Source organism: Suillus subaureus (genome assembly GCF_016647635.1).
Source record: "Suillus subaureus strain MN1 chromosome Unknown BJ212scaffold_36, whole genome shotgun sequence".
In the NCBI taxonomy this organism is placed as follows: Eukaryota; Fungi; Basidiomycota; class Agaricomycetes; order Boletales; family Suillaceae; genus Suillus; species Suillus subaureus.
The window spans coordinates 301,724-316,805 of record NW_024538592.1 but is presented as its reverse complement, the minus strand read 5'-3'; the positions used below and the strand labels follow the sequence as shown (position 1 = coordinate 316,805).

Genomic DNA, 15,082 nt, shown 5'->3' with positions numbered 1-15,082 from the left:
CTAATGTTGGGCTAAATGTGCTATGCCTAGCTGCTATTCAACCCTAAAGGGTTTCTGGACTAAGCTCAGTGCTCAGAGAGGATAGGAAATCATGCTATAAACTCTCAGTCTCAGACTGGTACTGGTAGATGGTGAAAACTATGATGATTACATAAGCACCAAAAGTGCGAACATAACACTAAGTAATATCTGCCTATACAAGCCCACAGTAAATGAAATCCCTACACCATGATTAGACCACCAGGCCCACCATATATGGTTGTAAATTCAAGGAGAATATAGAATAAAGACTTGAGGTCATCAGAGGCCCTATGATCAACTGACTCAGGAGTTGGAATGCCTCCCATCAACTTGAGAAGGCAACAGGATATGTATGGTATCATTCCCTTCAAAAAATAAAAATAAGCACTACAGAAGATATTGATATCAATTTTCAAACTTATGGTTCCATGCAAATCTTTTGCCTGATTGTGAAGTTGGACAAATTTGGTGTGGTCAAAATCGATAAAGTATCCCTTTCCCTTGTGTATGATGAGATTGTTTGGGCTGAGATCTCCATGAAGAACCTCCTGCTCAAATGTCAGTGTTTTATGGGCTACCAGCATCTGTTAGCATTGTAAATTTTGATGAATACCATGGGGACTCACCAGCAACAAGGTCAAGAAAAACATTGACTAGCTCAGGTACAGACTTAAAGGTGGTCAGTGGGAGTCCACAGGGAGTCAAAAGTATGCATCAGTGAATTTTGTTGGTGAATATTGGTGAATCTGGGAGGTGATTGCAAAGATGGTTGCAAATATTTAATGTGCTGTTGACACATCCAGCATACTCAACATTCCAATACTTTACTAGCTGGACCACATTTGGAACACCATCAACTGCCTGAAGAAACTTGACCTTGTGATCTAGGGAGTCAATATCTACCCAACAGTCCTTTAATGCATACTCCTTCTTGGTATTCTTGTGCTGGACACGATAACAAATGGTTCTGTGTGAAAAAGCCCACAGCTTTTCCACAAAATGGCCAAAATCCAGTATACCTTACCTACATCATCTATAACCCAACCTATTGCTCCAGTTGGCATGACATCAACTCCCCCTTGTTGTGAGGAGTGCCTCAGCAAAGGGAGTTGCAAACATGAATAGTGGGATCAAGACCAAGTGCAGAGTGACTCACTAGTGTCATGGTGTTCAAGACATCAATGAAACATACAGGGTACAGATCAATTAAGATAGATGCTGAGATTATTATCCCAGAATAGTCCAAGTAATGCACATGATACTTCTTGTTTGCAATACTGAAAAGGAGAACAAAACAGCACCATGGTTGTTCATGCATAATGAGGTAGCCTTTGGTTGCAATCCCCAAGAATATTTGTATGTCCTCTGCCAGTTCTGAGATGGTGATCTCTACTCCTGTCAGAACATCTGCCCAACTCATCTCATTCCCATTGTGCTTCTTCAGCCTATAGTCCATTGTCTTAATAACCAAGGGTCTTATATAAATGCATGTAAAATGTAATGACACCACAATTACACTAGGATAAGACTTCTTGCCAGTCCTCAATTAACATGGTCTATGACTTTTCTTCTTTCATGGTAGATAATGTGTGAGTTCTTGGGAGGCTTGCTAAACCAATCTATGTAATTAACTTAGCCAGAGCTTTTGTGTTTTATCCCAACTTATAAACTTGTCTAGGATAAACCATCTAGACACTGGAACATGGTTCCTTGTTAAGATAATTTTCTGTAGAGACAATGGTCTCAAATATGAATACATTAACCAAAGACTGGTTGGTCAAATAGGCACAAAGTGGTGAGAAAGTGGTCTCTGTTAAGGTCATACTCAAAGGATAACTGGTTCCGAAGGGCTTCGGCCTCAGCTCATGCGCTGTGCCCTTTACCTGAGTATTGCCCCTTATTTCAGGAAGGCAAGGCTAACGTGTCCAGAAGGTCAGACAAGTAGTGTAATGGATCCAGATGACTTCTGGATGAGTCCAGACTAGAAACTAATGGTAATGGACTGTTGGGGACAGAGGCAGATACGGATAGACTATAGGAATCAATCCTAAGTCTCGGAGGGTGATGAGAGTAGAGGTACTCAAGTCCAGAGGACAGGAATGAGCAGAACTAAGATGATATTTGAACCAAGGTACTACAGAAAGTTACAGGAGGTTATATACTATAGGTATCTAACAGAATGATCAATCAGCAGAGTCCAAGGCTATGTACGAAGCATGTGGATAGTCTATTGGTAAGTAGAAATGGATCACAAATCATGAAACGGAAATGAAACATAGGTAGCAGATAAGGGAGCAGGACGGATATACAGATAACCAAAATACCGGAGTTAGGGGGTTACCGAAAGGGGACAAGTGCTGGTTGTGGATTCAGATGAGTTGTGGACCGGACCAGACAAGTGGACAGGTTGAATGATGAGATGTTGGAGGGAGATAAGATGTGGATCTGAGAAGAGATAAGGGTTGGATCTGAGATCCAGATATGCAGATATGACAGTCTCACAAACAATCAGATTGACCAAGGCTCGTGTTGGTCAATATCAGAAAACTAGGTGAGAAGTGGGTCTCACAAATGAACAGATTGACCAAAGCTCATGTTGGACAATATCAGAAAACTAGGTGAGAAGCTGGTCTCAAATAAACTAAGTTTCTATTGTAAGAAACTCATGTAATCTCAAGGGAATGTCTTTTCCCTGCACCTGGTACTTCAAAGGGGCTTTCTTTGTAAGCAACAATCTTCACAGTGAGTAGCTCAAACTAAGATTCAAATGATTGCAAGTGGGAGATCCTATTTTTTGGGGGGAGAATGGGCCTTCCTTGTATACATTTTGTGTGGGAATATTATGTAAGTAAAAAAGCGGAGCAATAACATCAGAAGTGGAGCAGAACATTCCAGAACAAATGACATCATCATGACATCATAACTTTCAACAGAATACTTGCAGGAGTATCTGTGGAGCCATATGACATCATTATGACATCATACCCTGTAGGTACAATTTTGTGAAGTATCTGATGGGTCAGAGCATCCCAATAGAAAGATAAATCAAGGAAATACTAGAGAAAACAACTCAGAAATAATAATACAATAACAAGACACGAAACACAGGCTTTTTAGATAGGTTTTTGTTGGGCTTTGAACTTTTCTCTATGGTTTTCTCTAGCCAAAGTGAATAAGCCAAAGGCAAGGCAATACCTTAACCTTCTTATTGCTTCACAATATCAACTAGGTCATTATGTGATTCCCATCTCACAAATGACTTTTCTTCAAGATATAATAAATTCATGAATCACAGAGGGGGAACTGAACTATTTGACCAAGGTTTGAAACCAAGGTATGGGTTGACTAGCCTGATGCCTAAGCTAACAGACTTTGTCTTTTAGGGGGCTACCTAGTAGTCATGTCCATGCATGATTCCCAAATCATGTAGGACACTGGATACCAGTATCAGCATAGCAAACTCCAAGGAAGACACAATGAAAGAAGAAGACAAAGTGAATGAGGACCTAAAGGTATATTCAGACACATCAGCAGTGGATGAAGGAGTAGGAGCAGCAGCAGTACTGATGAGAGGAGACGAAAGAATAGATGAGAGAGACTTTAACATGGGAAGCACAAAGGACCACACAGTATATGAAGCTGAAGTATTAGGAATGATCCCAGTGGTAGAGCTGTTGAAAGTAGTGGGAGGAAGAGGCTCAATGGCACTAGGAGTGGACAACCAAGCAGCAATCAAAGCAATGAATGCCTTCACCTCCAAGCCAGGCAACTACCTAATTGACAAATTCCACAACAATCTCAGAGAGTTACTCCTCCTAGACAATGGAAGAAAACTCACCATCAGATGGGTACCAGGCCACCTAGGAGCAGAAGGCAATGAACAAGCAGATGAACTAGCCAAGAGAGCAGCCAGAGGAGAAACATCAGCAGGTAACTCCCTCCCCACATCATTAAGAACATGCACCAGCTCCCCCATCACTCTCCCAATCAACAAATCTGCAGCAAAACAACAATTCCAACACACCATCAAGAAGGAAGCAAAGCTCATCACATACCAAGCACTGTGTTACCAAAGACTCCATGCAATAGACCCAACAGCTCCTTCAAAACATTTTGCTAGCATGATAGACCCCCTCCCTTGCTGCCACAGCTCTCTCCTGTTCCAACTTCATACAGGCCACATTCTGCTAAACAAACACCTCTTCCACATATCCAAATCAACCTCAGCTCACTGCTCACAATGCAATGCCCACCAAGAATCAGTCAAACACTTTCTCCTCAAATGTCCAACATACTTCTGCCAACAAACAGCATTACACACAGAAGTTGGTCCATGCGCAAACCAACTCCAACAACTCCTAAAAAATTGCAACAACACCAGACCCCTCCTCCAATTCATTGCACATACAAGAAGACTCAAACAAACTTTTGGCAATGTCACCCCACCACCACCAAAAGAAAACAGCTAGTTCATGCCACAGCAGAGATGGAACCCCTACAACTTCTCCTCAACACCTTAAGATGGCACTGCCATCCTCACCTAGGCCAGGACCAATAGCATAGTCTCCCAAGATACCATATAGATCACCACACCAGAAGTAAATACTGTATGTATTGTCTACTATAGGGCCACACCCCAATGGACAATAAACAAGAATAAAAAATAAAATAAAAAAACTGTTCCTGCTCCTGCAGCTCATCTTCCCACATCTCCTCTGCATTTAAGTTGCTGGCAAGACCCATGCTAAGTTCTGATGCAGGTACAGTATGTCCTGCATCTTCAGAGTTTGAGTCACTGGCAGAACTGACATTATCGGGTGACTCAGATAGTGGTGTGGTCTGTGCAGGCAGAGCTAACTTGGATGTGGATGGCTTTGTAAGGACTGTGAATCCAAGACCAGTGAGTGATTTTTGATTTTGAAGGAGTTCTTTATATTGTCATTGTGTTCATGCTGACTTGCTGTCAACATCTGGACCCTTCTTGTAAAATTTCAGACATGGCACTCATTGAGCCACCTGCTTGGCTTCCTTTGGAGGCAGCCATGTCTCATCAATTGACACCACAAGGTCAATGAGCCATGAACAGAGGCCACTGTCATTCAGATAAGTGTCTGGAATCTCCTCTGCATCTGATTCAATGTCTGATTGACTGTCATCACAGTTGTTGACCATCTTCAGGCTGTCAAATATGATTGGAGGGTGCCAGGTGTGAGTATTGTGTCCAGAGGTATGACTGGAGGAATGTGAACAACTTGAAGGGTCAGACAGCCTTATTGTTTTTGATGGAGACTCAGACTCAGATGATGAGACATGCTGCTGTTGTGCAGCCACATGAAGCTGGTTCCGAAGGCCTTTTATATTCCTCTGTTGAGTGGACTTGAGTGGGCGTTCACAATGCATTTTGGCAGGTGGATTGGTGGCTGTAGGCACTAACTCAAATTTCAATCACTGGTCAGGTTCATTTTTTCCTTCACAACACACTATCCAATTTTGGAATCAGACATTGTGATCACAATGCTAATGTGCTAAGGAATGTTTTCCGCATTTTTCGGTATTTTTCTATCCATTTTTAGGGGTTGGCCAAATTTTGAGGGTGAAAAACTTTCGGACCCCACAGAGAGGAAATTGGCTCGTGCAAATTACTTTATCATGTCCCAAATACTATATCTGTAGGCTTAAATATTTGATTTGATTCAATGGAGAGTGCCCAAAAATCGAAGACCAAAATTATCGAGTTTGTTTTTCCGCAACTGTAGTATATCATGTATCTACTAGTCTGCATTCATTGCAAAAAACAACTACGAACTGCGAGCCTATCGAGGAAATCCAAGCCTGGGAGTAACAAGAGTGTGTAATATTAAGGCATGGGATATTGTGAACATTATATGGTACAGAATGCAAGACGGAGAGCACAGCACACAAAATTGCCATGTCATAGCATCATGAGTCGCATGGGAGTCGGGAGCTTCCCCATGGCAGTTTCAGCTGTCCCTGTATAAATATCAGGACTTCCTGGGCTGAAGGTCTGCGCTCCGGTTCATCAAGCCAGCACTTCTGCATGAAATCCCATAGAGCATCCGCAATGGGCGGAGTCACGGGTCGAGCAGGCTTCCGGCCTCTGAGTATCTGCACGGTAACTTGATGGTCACTTCGAAATTCGGAATACGGAACTTTTCCCGTGAAGACCTGCAAAGAGAACAATAATCACACTGCGTGGTGTCAAGATCGACCCACAAACCTGCAACATGATACACCCGAAAGAATAGATGTCTGATACCAATTGGGGCGAGCTCGTTGACTTGTCATCTTCCGGGACTTGAAAGTTTTCAGGTGCGGCCCATCGCACATTGCTTCCGATATATGACGTGCCATGGAGCTCGGCACAAAAAATGAGAATTCCATGGTCAGTCACGAAGGCGTTGCCGTTCTCATGGATGAGAATGTTGTTCTAAGTTGCGTCAATAATTCCTTTGATAAAGGTATCTATGGTACTCACGCCGGTAAGATCACCATGTACTATGTTTTTTGAGTGCACTAATATTCCTGTTAGCTTTGCGCCGAATATTGACATTTGTCGCATACAGTACTGAAGAGCTGAGGCGACATCTTTGAGCTGCAACAGCAAATATTAATATGCGAGCCACACCACAAAAAAACACCCACAATGTGGAGCATTCGAGTGATAGTGAGTTGCTCGAAATCATGTTCCAGAAGCATAGTAAGTGAGCCTTTGTGCATCCATGGGGAGACAATAGCAGGCAGTGGACCGAACCCTTGAGTTATTCCCAGCAAAGGTAACAGATTGTCGTGTTTCAGCTGAGTGTTCCGCTGTAAGTCGTGTTCCAGCCTCTGAAGTGTTGTACATTAGCAAATAAACATGTGGTACCCATGCGCGGAGCCACCCGAACCTCGGTAATTTTTGTCTTGCAACTATCGTTCGGAATCTCAAGTCGCAAACACTTTACTGCAACCTAGTAGATAGGGAGACAGTCAATTATGGGCGTGCCAGTGTGACAACAGGTGCAAACTTGAAGGATCTACTCGCCTCTACTGGAATTGGAGGGTGCTTGCATATGCACTTCCAGACATCCCCAAAGCTGCCTTGCGCGACAGGGTATCGGGATGACTCCCTGCTGATTTTCTCAGTGAGGTCGGGCAGACTAATAGTCCGTAGATACTCAGCAAAAATTGCGTGACATTCAAGTACATAAAAAACACACTTATTCTTCGCATTCTTGCCATGTATTGTTTTAACGTTCGCCTCTTGTGCTGACTTCAAACCAAGCCCAAGGCTGGCAAGAAGAAAGCGTAACCCCCATTTATTCAGCCAGGCTTGAAATCGAGTGAGAATTTCTGAGACCTTCATGGATGATATCTAACTTATGGAAAAAATGTGGGATAATATCGCAGTGGTGGTAGCCTATGAGAACGGGATGAGATCTTGATGAAGTCTCACGGTCGAGATTCGAGAAGGCCTGCGGTGACGGGCAAATTTGGTGCTCGGCGATATGATGCCTTGCTGGAGGTGACATGCTATCCAGCGATAAAGGTCACCTTTATCCAGGCGAATTGACGCTCTAACGTGGCGATTCCGACAAACAGGCATGACATGGCCGGACGGTTATAGCAGGTTTAAGAACTACAAAGGGACCCAGGGTCTAACATCATTTAATATTATGACTTATTTGTCCCCTCCTGCCTTCTTCAATGAATTAGTTCGATGGTGTGTGAAGCTGAGCGCAAAGTCATTCGTTTTTCCTCTGCGGTACGGCGCGATCAATAGCCGAGGGACACTTCATCATCGTGGTCTGATCAACCTGCAGGCGGTCTGTGGGCTCGATCTAACGGACTTGCCATTCCTAGCAGCGTTCTTACTTCGGGGATGAATCATTCGTCACTTCAAGGTTCTATCATAGATTGCTGCGAGCGCTCTATGGTACGTACAATTCGCATGTTTCTCATACTGCTCCCTTGGCTTCATCCAATTAGGGTGAGAGAAGTATGACAGCCCAGAGGAGACAGTGATAAATTGAATCACTTTTGTATAAAATATCTACATGATAACCCAAAAGTCGTGTTATGTTCGGGGATCCCAGGTATTGAAGTATGCATAACTCGTGTTCTCAATCCTTGGCCCTGTATTAATAAATATGACAGTATAGCCTCTCAAGAATCAAGATAAAGTATTTTAGCCTCACTCCCAGGTAGTATCACTTGCGCCCAGAACAACGTGCATATGATAAGCCATCAAGGTAGAAAATAAGATTTCCTGTGCAACCTCGCTTGAGCCTCACCTGCAATTGAATGTTGACTCAGGTCCGACTCGATTAATGAAATCCACCGCAGGCCTCATAGGATCAGCCGAAGATTAGGCCGCAGGACAGAGCTAACCATTTACATACTAGTGACTAGATCTAAGATCGTGATGAGGTTTACGCCGTCCATGATTGCACCGATATGGCAGGGTGTTAGCTGCCGCGTGTAGAAGGTTGTCGAGTTGAACGTAGTTCAGTCATGCATAGTGCTTTCGACCGTTCTTCGATCACTGTATGCGGTTTAAGCGCTGGCGCTGATTTCTTCCGCACACTCAGGTGCTTGCAAATTTAGTTGGTGGGCATGGGGCTACATAGTACTATTTAATAGACGCGACCAGCTGTTCTTAAACCTGCTCACTCCTGCTGACCCTTTGATTCAGCGCAACACCGCAGACCTCCATTTGCACCAATAGTAGACTCATTACCATGGGTAACCGCTCGTCACGCCCGTCATCACCTCAAAGGCCCCAAACTGTGAGGCATTAAAATATTATTTCACTCATTAGATTCAATCTCACTAACCTTGCCATCAGGTTACCCCTGGTACAAATGAAGCACAGTCGTAAGTGCAATTTTCCTCATAAACTGCATATATAAAAATACGAGGCACAGACTTGGAGTGACCTTCGATGTGAACCCATCCACCATTCCGGCTACATCCATCAAGAAGCAATCAGACTTTCCAGTGACATCTGGTGGCTTGGGCGATATCTGGAAGTGCTTAATGATCATTGATCCGGAATCCTCTACTGAGGTACATATGACATTACCCCGCGAACCTCGCCGACTAATATCCATTGGACAGGTTGCTGTCAAAAATATCAGGATCGCGGACATGCGTGAGGAAGAAGCTATCCAAAAAGCGAAGAAAGTATGCTAGCATTTATTCCGTGATGTGGAGTGCATTGAATGCACACTCGCAGAGACTTCGCCGCGAAGTAGCCGTGTGGATCAAATTGAAGCATGCGCATGTTCTCACTCTTCATGGCACGGTCTCCGGTTTTGGACCATTGCCTGCCCTTGTTTCTACATGGATGCACAACGGGGCACTTGATGCTTACCTAAAGCGCACGAACCTCACCATGAAACAGAAACTAAAGCTGGTGAGATTTACCATGCCAAATATAAGACCTTACTCAATGGATGCTCTTATTTAGTTGAAGCAGGTGGTGCATGGCTTGAGATATCGTATGGGATCGCCGTTTCGAATACACGTTTTCTCTGACAACTTCTTTAGTTCATAAACAGGGAGTAATTCACGGGGACCTGACCAGTGTATGTACTATTCGATGCTTTGGAGTCCTTACTAACCCTATAATTGAAGACAAATGTTGTGATCGACCACGATGGTAATGCATTTTTGGCAGATTTCGGTCTCTCGTTGGCTCTCGCAGAGAGTGACAAATCGTACTACCACTCGTATTCGAAAGGCGCTGTCCGGTGGTCAGCGCCCGAATTGATCGGCTCACTGGATCCAGAGAGCATTCCAGGTGACAGTAGCAGCGCTACCGACATCCCGAAACCGAACAGTCAGAGCGATGTATTTTCGCTCGGTTGCATCATGTTACATGTGAGTCGCGTATGCTAGACCCTGTTCGAGTTTCACCTGAATTTTGCATCGTACAGGTTTTCTCGGGTAGACCCCCATTCTGGTGGCTTAAAGATGCCACACAGTTATTTGGTACTCAGTTCAAGCACGTAGAGCCATATCGGGTCGAACTCGGTGTGACCGTTAGCCACCAGCATTTGGATTTCATGCGGAAATGTTGGTCAGCCAAGCCTAAGGATCGTCCTTCCATCGAGGATGCTGCTTCCTTTGTGGAAAATGAACTGAAAAGCGTCAGCTCTCCCCTGTACAACTAGCTCAGCGATGAGTGTCTTGTACGCTTTGGACATAGATTGCGGTTGTGGCTCACCTATATATAAAGGAAGTATCTCAATCAGCTTGATTAACATGCTACTTTTCGGGTACAGTACACATGTACGAAGCTTACAGTATGCACGTTAAAATATGGTAGCTTATATTGGACAAGTATACCCATGTAGATCGACCGTCGTCTTCGTTGCGCCAGCGGCTAGCTACATAGTACAATTTAAAACTCCGACCGTTACACCCACTTTCACAGTGCCAAAAATTAATACACCGTACCACCTTTCACTTTTCGACTTGCCACTGTACCAGCGGCACCATGCCAGCCCAATATCAAGCCCTCTCAACCAACGATCCCGCTGAAATCGAAGCTGATCCACAACTGCAGTCTCAAATCAAGCAATTCCATGCAGATCCCCGTTTTAACCGCCCCATACCTTCGCTCTGGAAGCGCATTACACTCCTTCTCGTGACTGCGTTCCTCTTCTGGGCTGCATTCAAGTTGCAGTCCCATAGATCCCAAACTAAGATCATTCATGCTGAAAGGTGAGTTGTCATTGTGTGTAAAAACTTTTCCACCCCTTCGCGCTCCAGTGAATGGTGCAGAGCTGGACTCACATCTTGCACAGGTACTCGAAGGATTTCAAATATCGCCCAGCGGCGAGTCCTGTAATTACGGAGCGACTCAAAGATGGTGTAGTCCGCCTTCGCGGGGCATATTTCTAGACGTAGGAGTATCGTTCAGGTAGATTTCACACCATCGCAGTACTTTCGTAATTGAGCTCACCTTTCACGAGAACATGGTTTCAGTCCAGTGATCGTATTTCTTAGATACCACTATCACTTCCGAGCTCTAGCCTCGTCGTACTTATTGCCGTTCGTTCCTTTGACCTAATAACTACACTCGTTATCCAGAGCTGTGGATTCCCCGCGTCCTAGTGGATGTGTGTATCCCTCAGCCCTGGACTTGATTGTTTATTCACGGATCTAGAATTTGCAGACAGTACTTTCATGCCTTCATCACTTCTGTATTTTGTGCTTTCAACTGTGTCTTCAGACTTACGTTCAACAGTTCTTGTTTGTGGGGGTCACGAAACTTGTTGGGCCTATCTTACACATTTCAGGCACTTGACCCAGCAGTCAACCTCTTGGATGATCTGGAGAATGAGAACTAGAGGTTTGAAAGCAGATCGCACATGACATGGAGACAACGCAGGGTACAGTCTTCGGAACAAAATGTACCCTGCGTTGTGGGGACTCTAGTATCTTTTTGTACGCGAGAACATCTGATATTCCTACCATTTCTCGGCATTCTGGAGTACCCTATCAAGATTTCCTCGTCGTCCACCTTCCACCGCTCCCTGTCTATTATCCGGTTTCCCTTGCTCTTCCGATGTGTCAGCCTTGCCGAAGAAATTATCGTTCGTGATCATCTATATTATCTGATACTGGAATCAATGCATTTTCATAGAACCTGGTTACCTGTGCGATCTGAGACGCTCTTGGATTTGCGGAACTGTTATCTTGTGCGTTAGCGTTTTGTGCTCCCTGCGTTTTTCATGCTGACGCGTCTTAGTCAGGATCGCATGCAATCTCCTCAATCTCAATTTATGTGGTGTTCGTCTGGTGTTGACCACCCTATCGCAGCGGACTACCACTAAGCAGAGGACAGCAGGTTGACATGAAGCCCTCTTAACCTGTACTCCCCTCTTATTTTCTCGTCAAGCCTATATAGACTTTGTACAGTCACGAGGTTCACGGGATGGTACATGTGATATCTATTACGCACTTCAAAACTCGCTCACACTATCAGCTCTCGTCATACAACATGCACCGTCAGCATCCTTTAGGACCAATATGCGTCCACTGCAACTTGACTTGAACTGTCTGCTGTCTGCGCGTCCCTGATCGGCAGCTCATCCACGGACCGGTGTGTTTGATACTATTCTACACACATCTGAAGTTCATTCAAACCATCCCCTGCGCCAGGCTCGCATACGATGGTGTCACCAACCCACTCTCACTCACTATCCTCATCCTTCAACCCACCCGATTCACCATCGAATCCTCCACTACATCCGCTCTTCCGTCCTCAAGTGCTTGCGTTGACTCGTGTGCGTCGAGGAATGTTTTCGCAGAAGCACCACAATGGCCTCCATGATAACCCGATGGAAGGACTAGTTCGATACAGGCCGACGACGGACGGGATGGAATCCACAACATCCTATCAGAGGTTCCCCCGCTTCGAAATCGGAAGATTGCCCCTAAGCACTCTGTGCTGGTCGTCCGCAGGACCCTTGTGGCCCTGCTACAACTTGTCCTTGCTGTGTTGAACTGTTGGCTGTGTTGCTGTTCGTACGTCGCATAGCCTCTTCTGCTTCTGCGTCAGTCTCGTGGGTCATGCCGTATCTCTGTAAATTAATGGCAACGGTATCAAAAAGGGACACGTATTGGGGATGACGGGCTACTCACGTCTTCCTCACGGCAAGGGGCTACGACGACGGGATGCCTGGAAAGTTTTACGGGAAGTAAGCTCAAGCTCAAATTCAAGTTTAAACGCCGGGGCCGGAGCTGAATTGATGGGGGCGCGTTTGTAGGTCGAGTGCCGGAGCGCAGGAAACCGAACAAATTGCGCAGATAAAGCGGAGATGATGTGTCTGCTGAGCGACGAGGCGTACGGTTCGTGTCATTACCCCAGAAATCATTGGCCTTAATTAGTGTCAGGCTAGTAAAAGTCCAGGAAGAATAAAACTAGACTCACATATCTCGCCAAGCCTCTGTTCAAGTTTTTGCTTTGCCATCTAGGCGCAAGAGAGATCTGATGAGATAAGTGAGCGAAGGATCAGGTTATTCGAAATTAACTACAGAGAGTGAGTGATACGTCCGAGCACAAGCTAAAATGGACAGCTTGAAGGGCGAGTGATGCAGTGACGTCGGCTCGCGTCCTGCAATATTCTAGCTATGTTTTTCTTTCATATATGTCAGTCATCAACATACTTACTATAAAAGCGCCAGCGGTAGCGTACAGGCATCTCAGTTCTTTTCAAAAGACTGACTCGGACTCTACAAATATTAAAATGATGTCATTGCCACACTCGTCTCAAATATCAAGCTTAACGTCTGATTTTTCCACTTTGGCTTGTCGTTTTTCTTTTCGGGAGACTGTAGAGTAGGAATCAGAGATGCATATGCTGTTCATTCATGATGCGGACTCATGTGTAGCTAGTGACCCGGGTGCTGAGGATGTACCCAATGGTGAAATAAAACACTTCCTGACCATTAATTATAAGGACGAACTTCGTATGGCATGGAAAGATAGGTGCGAAGATAGATCTTGTACATCCGAATCGGACTGGCCGCTGTGCACATCGAGTTCTAAACATCGAGAACTAGAAGCAATATAAGGTTTTGGTAGGCTCTGATAACACATCTGAGAGACCTCTAATACTCCCGAGAAGTGCTGTTACATGAGGTGTACTACAGCAACCTCATGGCCTCCTGCAACCAGACAAGTGCTCACTCATCCTTGAATTGTATCTTACTATCCAGCAAGCTTTCTATAGATTGAAACAACCATTTATCTTATCCCATCTCTATCACATTTCAGGACTTCAAGTTAACAACTTACTTCAGCTCTAACAGATCCTTCGAATCTTTGTACGTTGTCCCTGGAGATAAATATTACTCAGATGATTTCTAACAGCACCCAGCTAGTACTCTCAATCTGTCCATTTCATCACACATATCATAACCTTTGTGAATGAGTGAGGAACAATGTTGGTTTTTCTCACCCTTGTTCCTCTCTCACTTTCTGACCTTTTTGACAGTTCTTCCATCATTTGAAGGAACTTGGGCAAGGCTGTCCCAGGTTGCTGTCAAAGGTGCTGAATACAACTCCTGAGAGTGTCAGCCCCACCCAAAATGTTTGGAAGGGACCTGGATGGATCTCCTCACCTACATATACAACTTACTGGACAACTCAAAGAAGAATTGACTTATTTGGCTGTATGGAATGGCAGGCGTTGGAAAGTCTGCCATTGTGTTCACCATAGCAGAGAGGATGAGAGGTCTAAAAGTGACAGAGCAGACTAGTGTCGAAAAGCAGCTCAGAGGAACATTCTTTTTCTTGCACAAGTACATGAAATGTTGCATGACTGGGTATTTTTTTGTGACTCTTGTCTATCAGTTTGCCACCAATTCTCCCAGCATCTGGAAGGATGTGAACAGAGCTATCCGTGACAATCCCACTCTACTAGACCCAGATAAGTCTCTCTGTGACCAGATGGAGGCTCTCTTTCTCCAACCTCTCCAAAATCTTCAACTCAAATTATGTGGGTGTCTGCCTCTGACATTTGTTATTGATGCCCTTGATGAATGCACATCCAAACCAAAGCTCACTGATCTTATCCTTTCCCTCGCATGGGCTCTTTGTGAGCCTGATCTACCCATGACACACATTCTACTCATGAGTCACTCAGAATTGCATATCTGCAAAGCCTTTCAGGACAAGGAGGTGCAGCTATTGTTGTGTGAAATACCTGTGAAAACTTCTGGGGAGGATGTTGCTACCATCATCTCACTCAATGGTGCCAATGTTGATCAAGACATCTATATTTTCTTGCAGCATTCCTTCATGGAGCTTGCAAGTTGCCATTTCGATTTCCCTCAGCCATCAGAGGATGATCTTGCAAAGCTAGCAAGTCGAGCAGGCAGATGTTTCATTGTGGCATCTACAATGATGAAATTCATTATTGGCAATGAAGATGATGATCCCTATGGTCAGCTGCAGCTGATGCTCAAGCTAATGACCGAACTGCTGCCAGGAATGGAGGTGTACAAGTTATACAATAGTATCCTCTCCACATGCACTGACCCC

General features: G+C 44.7%; 5 protein-coding genes across 5 annotated transcripts; 3 read left to right on the top strand and 2 right to left on the bottom strand.

Annotated features, from left to right (window-relative positions):
* Positions 1-5,961: 5,961 nt before the first annotated feature.
* On the bottom strand, positions 5,962-7,640 carry BJ212DRAFT_1589971 (kinase-like domain-containing protein; the record flags this gene model as incomplete). The annotated part of the gene is made up of 7 exons (XM_041342475.1): positions 7,242-7,640; positions 7,073-7,181; positions 6,885-6,992; positions 6,685-6,849; positions 6,518-6,634; positions 6,260-6,469; positions 5,962-6,207 (listed from the first exon to the last, which is right to left on the bottom strand). Exons 1-7 carry the CDS (start codon positions 7,385-7,387, stop codon positions 5,962-5,964), a joined length of 1,101 nt encoding a protein of 366 aa, XP_041188932.1. The 5' UTR covers positions 7,388-7,640.
* A 1,091-nt stretch (positions 7,641-8,731) lies between these two features.
* BJ212DRAFT_1579814 (kinase-like domain-containing protein) lies at positions 8,732-10,199 on the top strand (the record flags this gene model as incomplete). Its single annotated transcript, XM_041342265.1, has 9 exons — positions 8,732-8,810; positions 8,870-8,898; positions 8,949-9,090; positions 9,142-9,207; positions 9,260-9,439; positions 9,494-9,524; positions 9,574-9,611; positions 9,661-9,906; positions 9,963-10,199. Exons 1-9 carry the CDS (start codon positions 8,763-8,765, stop codon positions 10,197-10,199), a joined length of 1,017 nt encoding a protein of 338 aa, XP_041188931.1. The 5' UTR covers positions 8,732-8,762.
* A 326-nt stretch (positions 10,200-10,525) lies between these two features.
* BJ212DRAFT_1280125 (uncharacterized protein) lies at positions 10,526-10,932 on the top strand (the record flags this gene model as incomplete). The annotated part of the gene is made up of 2 exons (XM_041331542.1): positions 10,526-10,752; positions 10,836-10,932. 2 exons carry the CDS (start codon positions 10,526-10,528, stop codon positions 10,930-10,932), a joined length of 324 nt encoding a protein of 107 aa, XP_041188930.1.
* A 569-nt stretch (positions 10,933-11,501) lies between these two features.
* BJ212DRAFT_1589968 (uncharacterized protein) lies at positions 11,502-13,464 on the bottom strand (the record flags this gene model as incomplete). The annotated part of the gene is made up of 6 exons (XM_041342474.1): positions 12,968-13,464; positions 12,679-12,863; positions 12,479-12,617; positions 12,256-12,383; positions 11,689-11,754; positions 11,502-11,639 (listed from the first exon to the last, which is right to left on the bottom strand). Exons 1-6 carry the CDS (start codon positions 13,005-13,007, stop codon positions 11,502-11,504), a joined length of 696 nt encoding a protein of 231 aa, XP_041188929.1. The 5' UTR covers positions 13,008-13,464.
* Positions 13,465-14,200: 736 nt separating this feature from the next.
* BJ212DRAFT_1214378 (uncharacterized protein) lies at positions 14,201-14,581 on the top strand (the record flags this gene model as incomplete). Its single annotated transcript, XM_041329281.1, has 1 exon — positions 14,201-14,581. A coding segment is annotated over one exon (381 nt), but the record flags the coding sequence as incomplete, so codon positions are not given.
* Between the last annotated feature and the right edge of the window lie 501 nt (positions 14,582-15,082).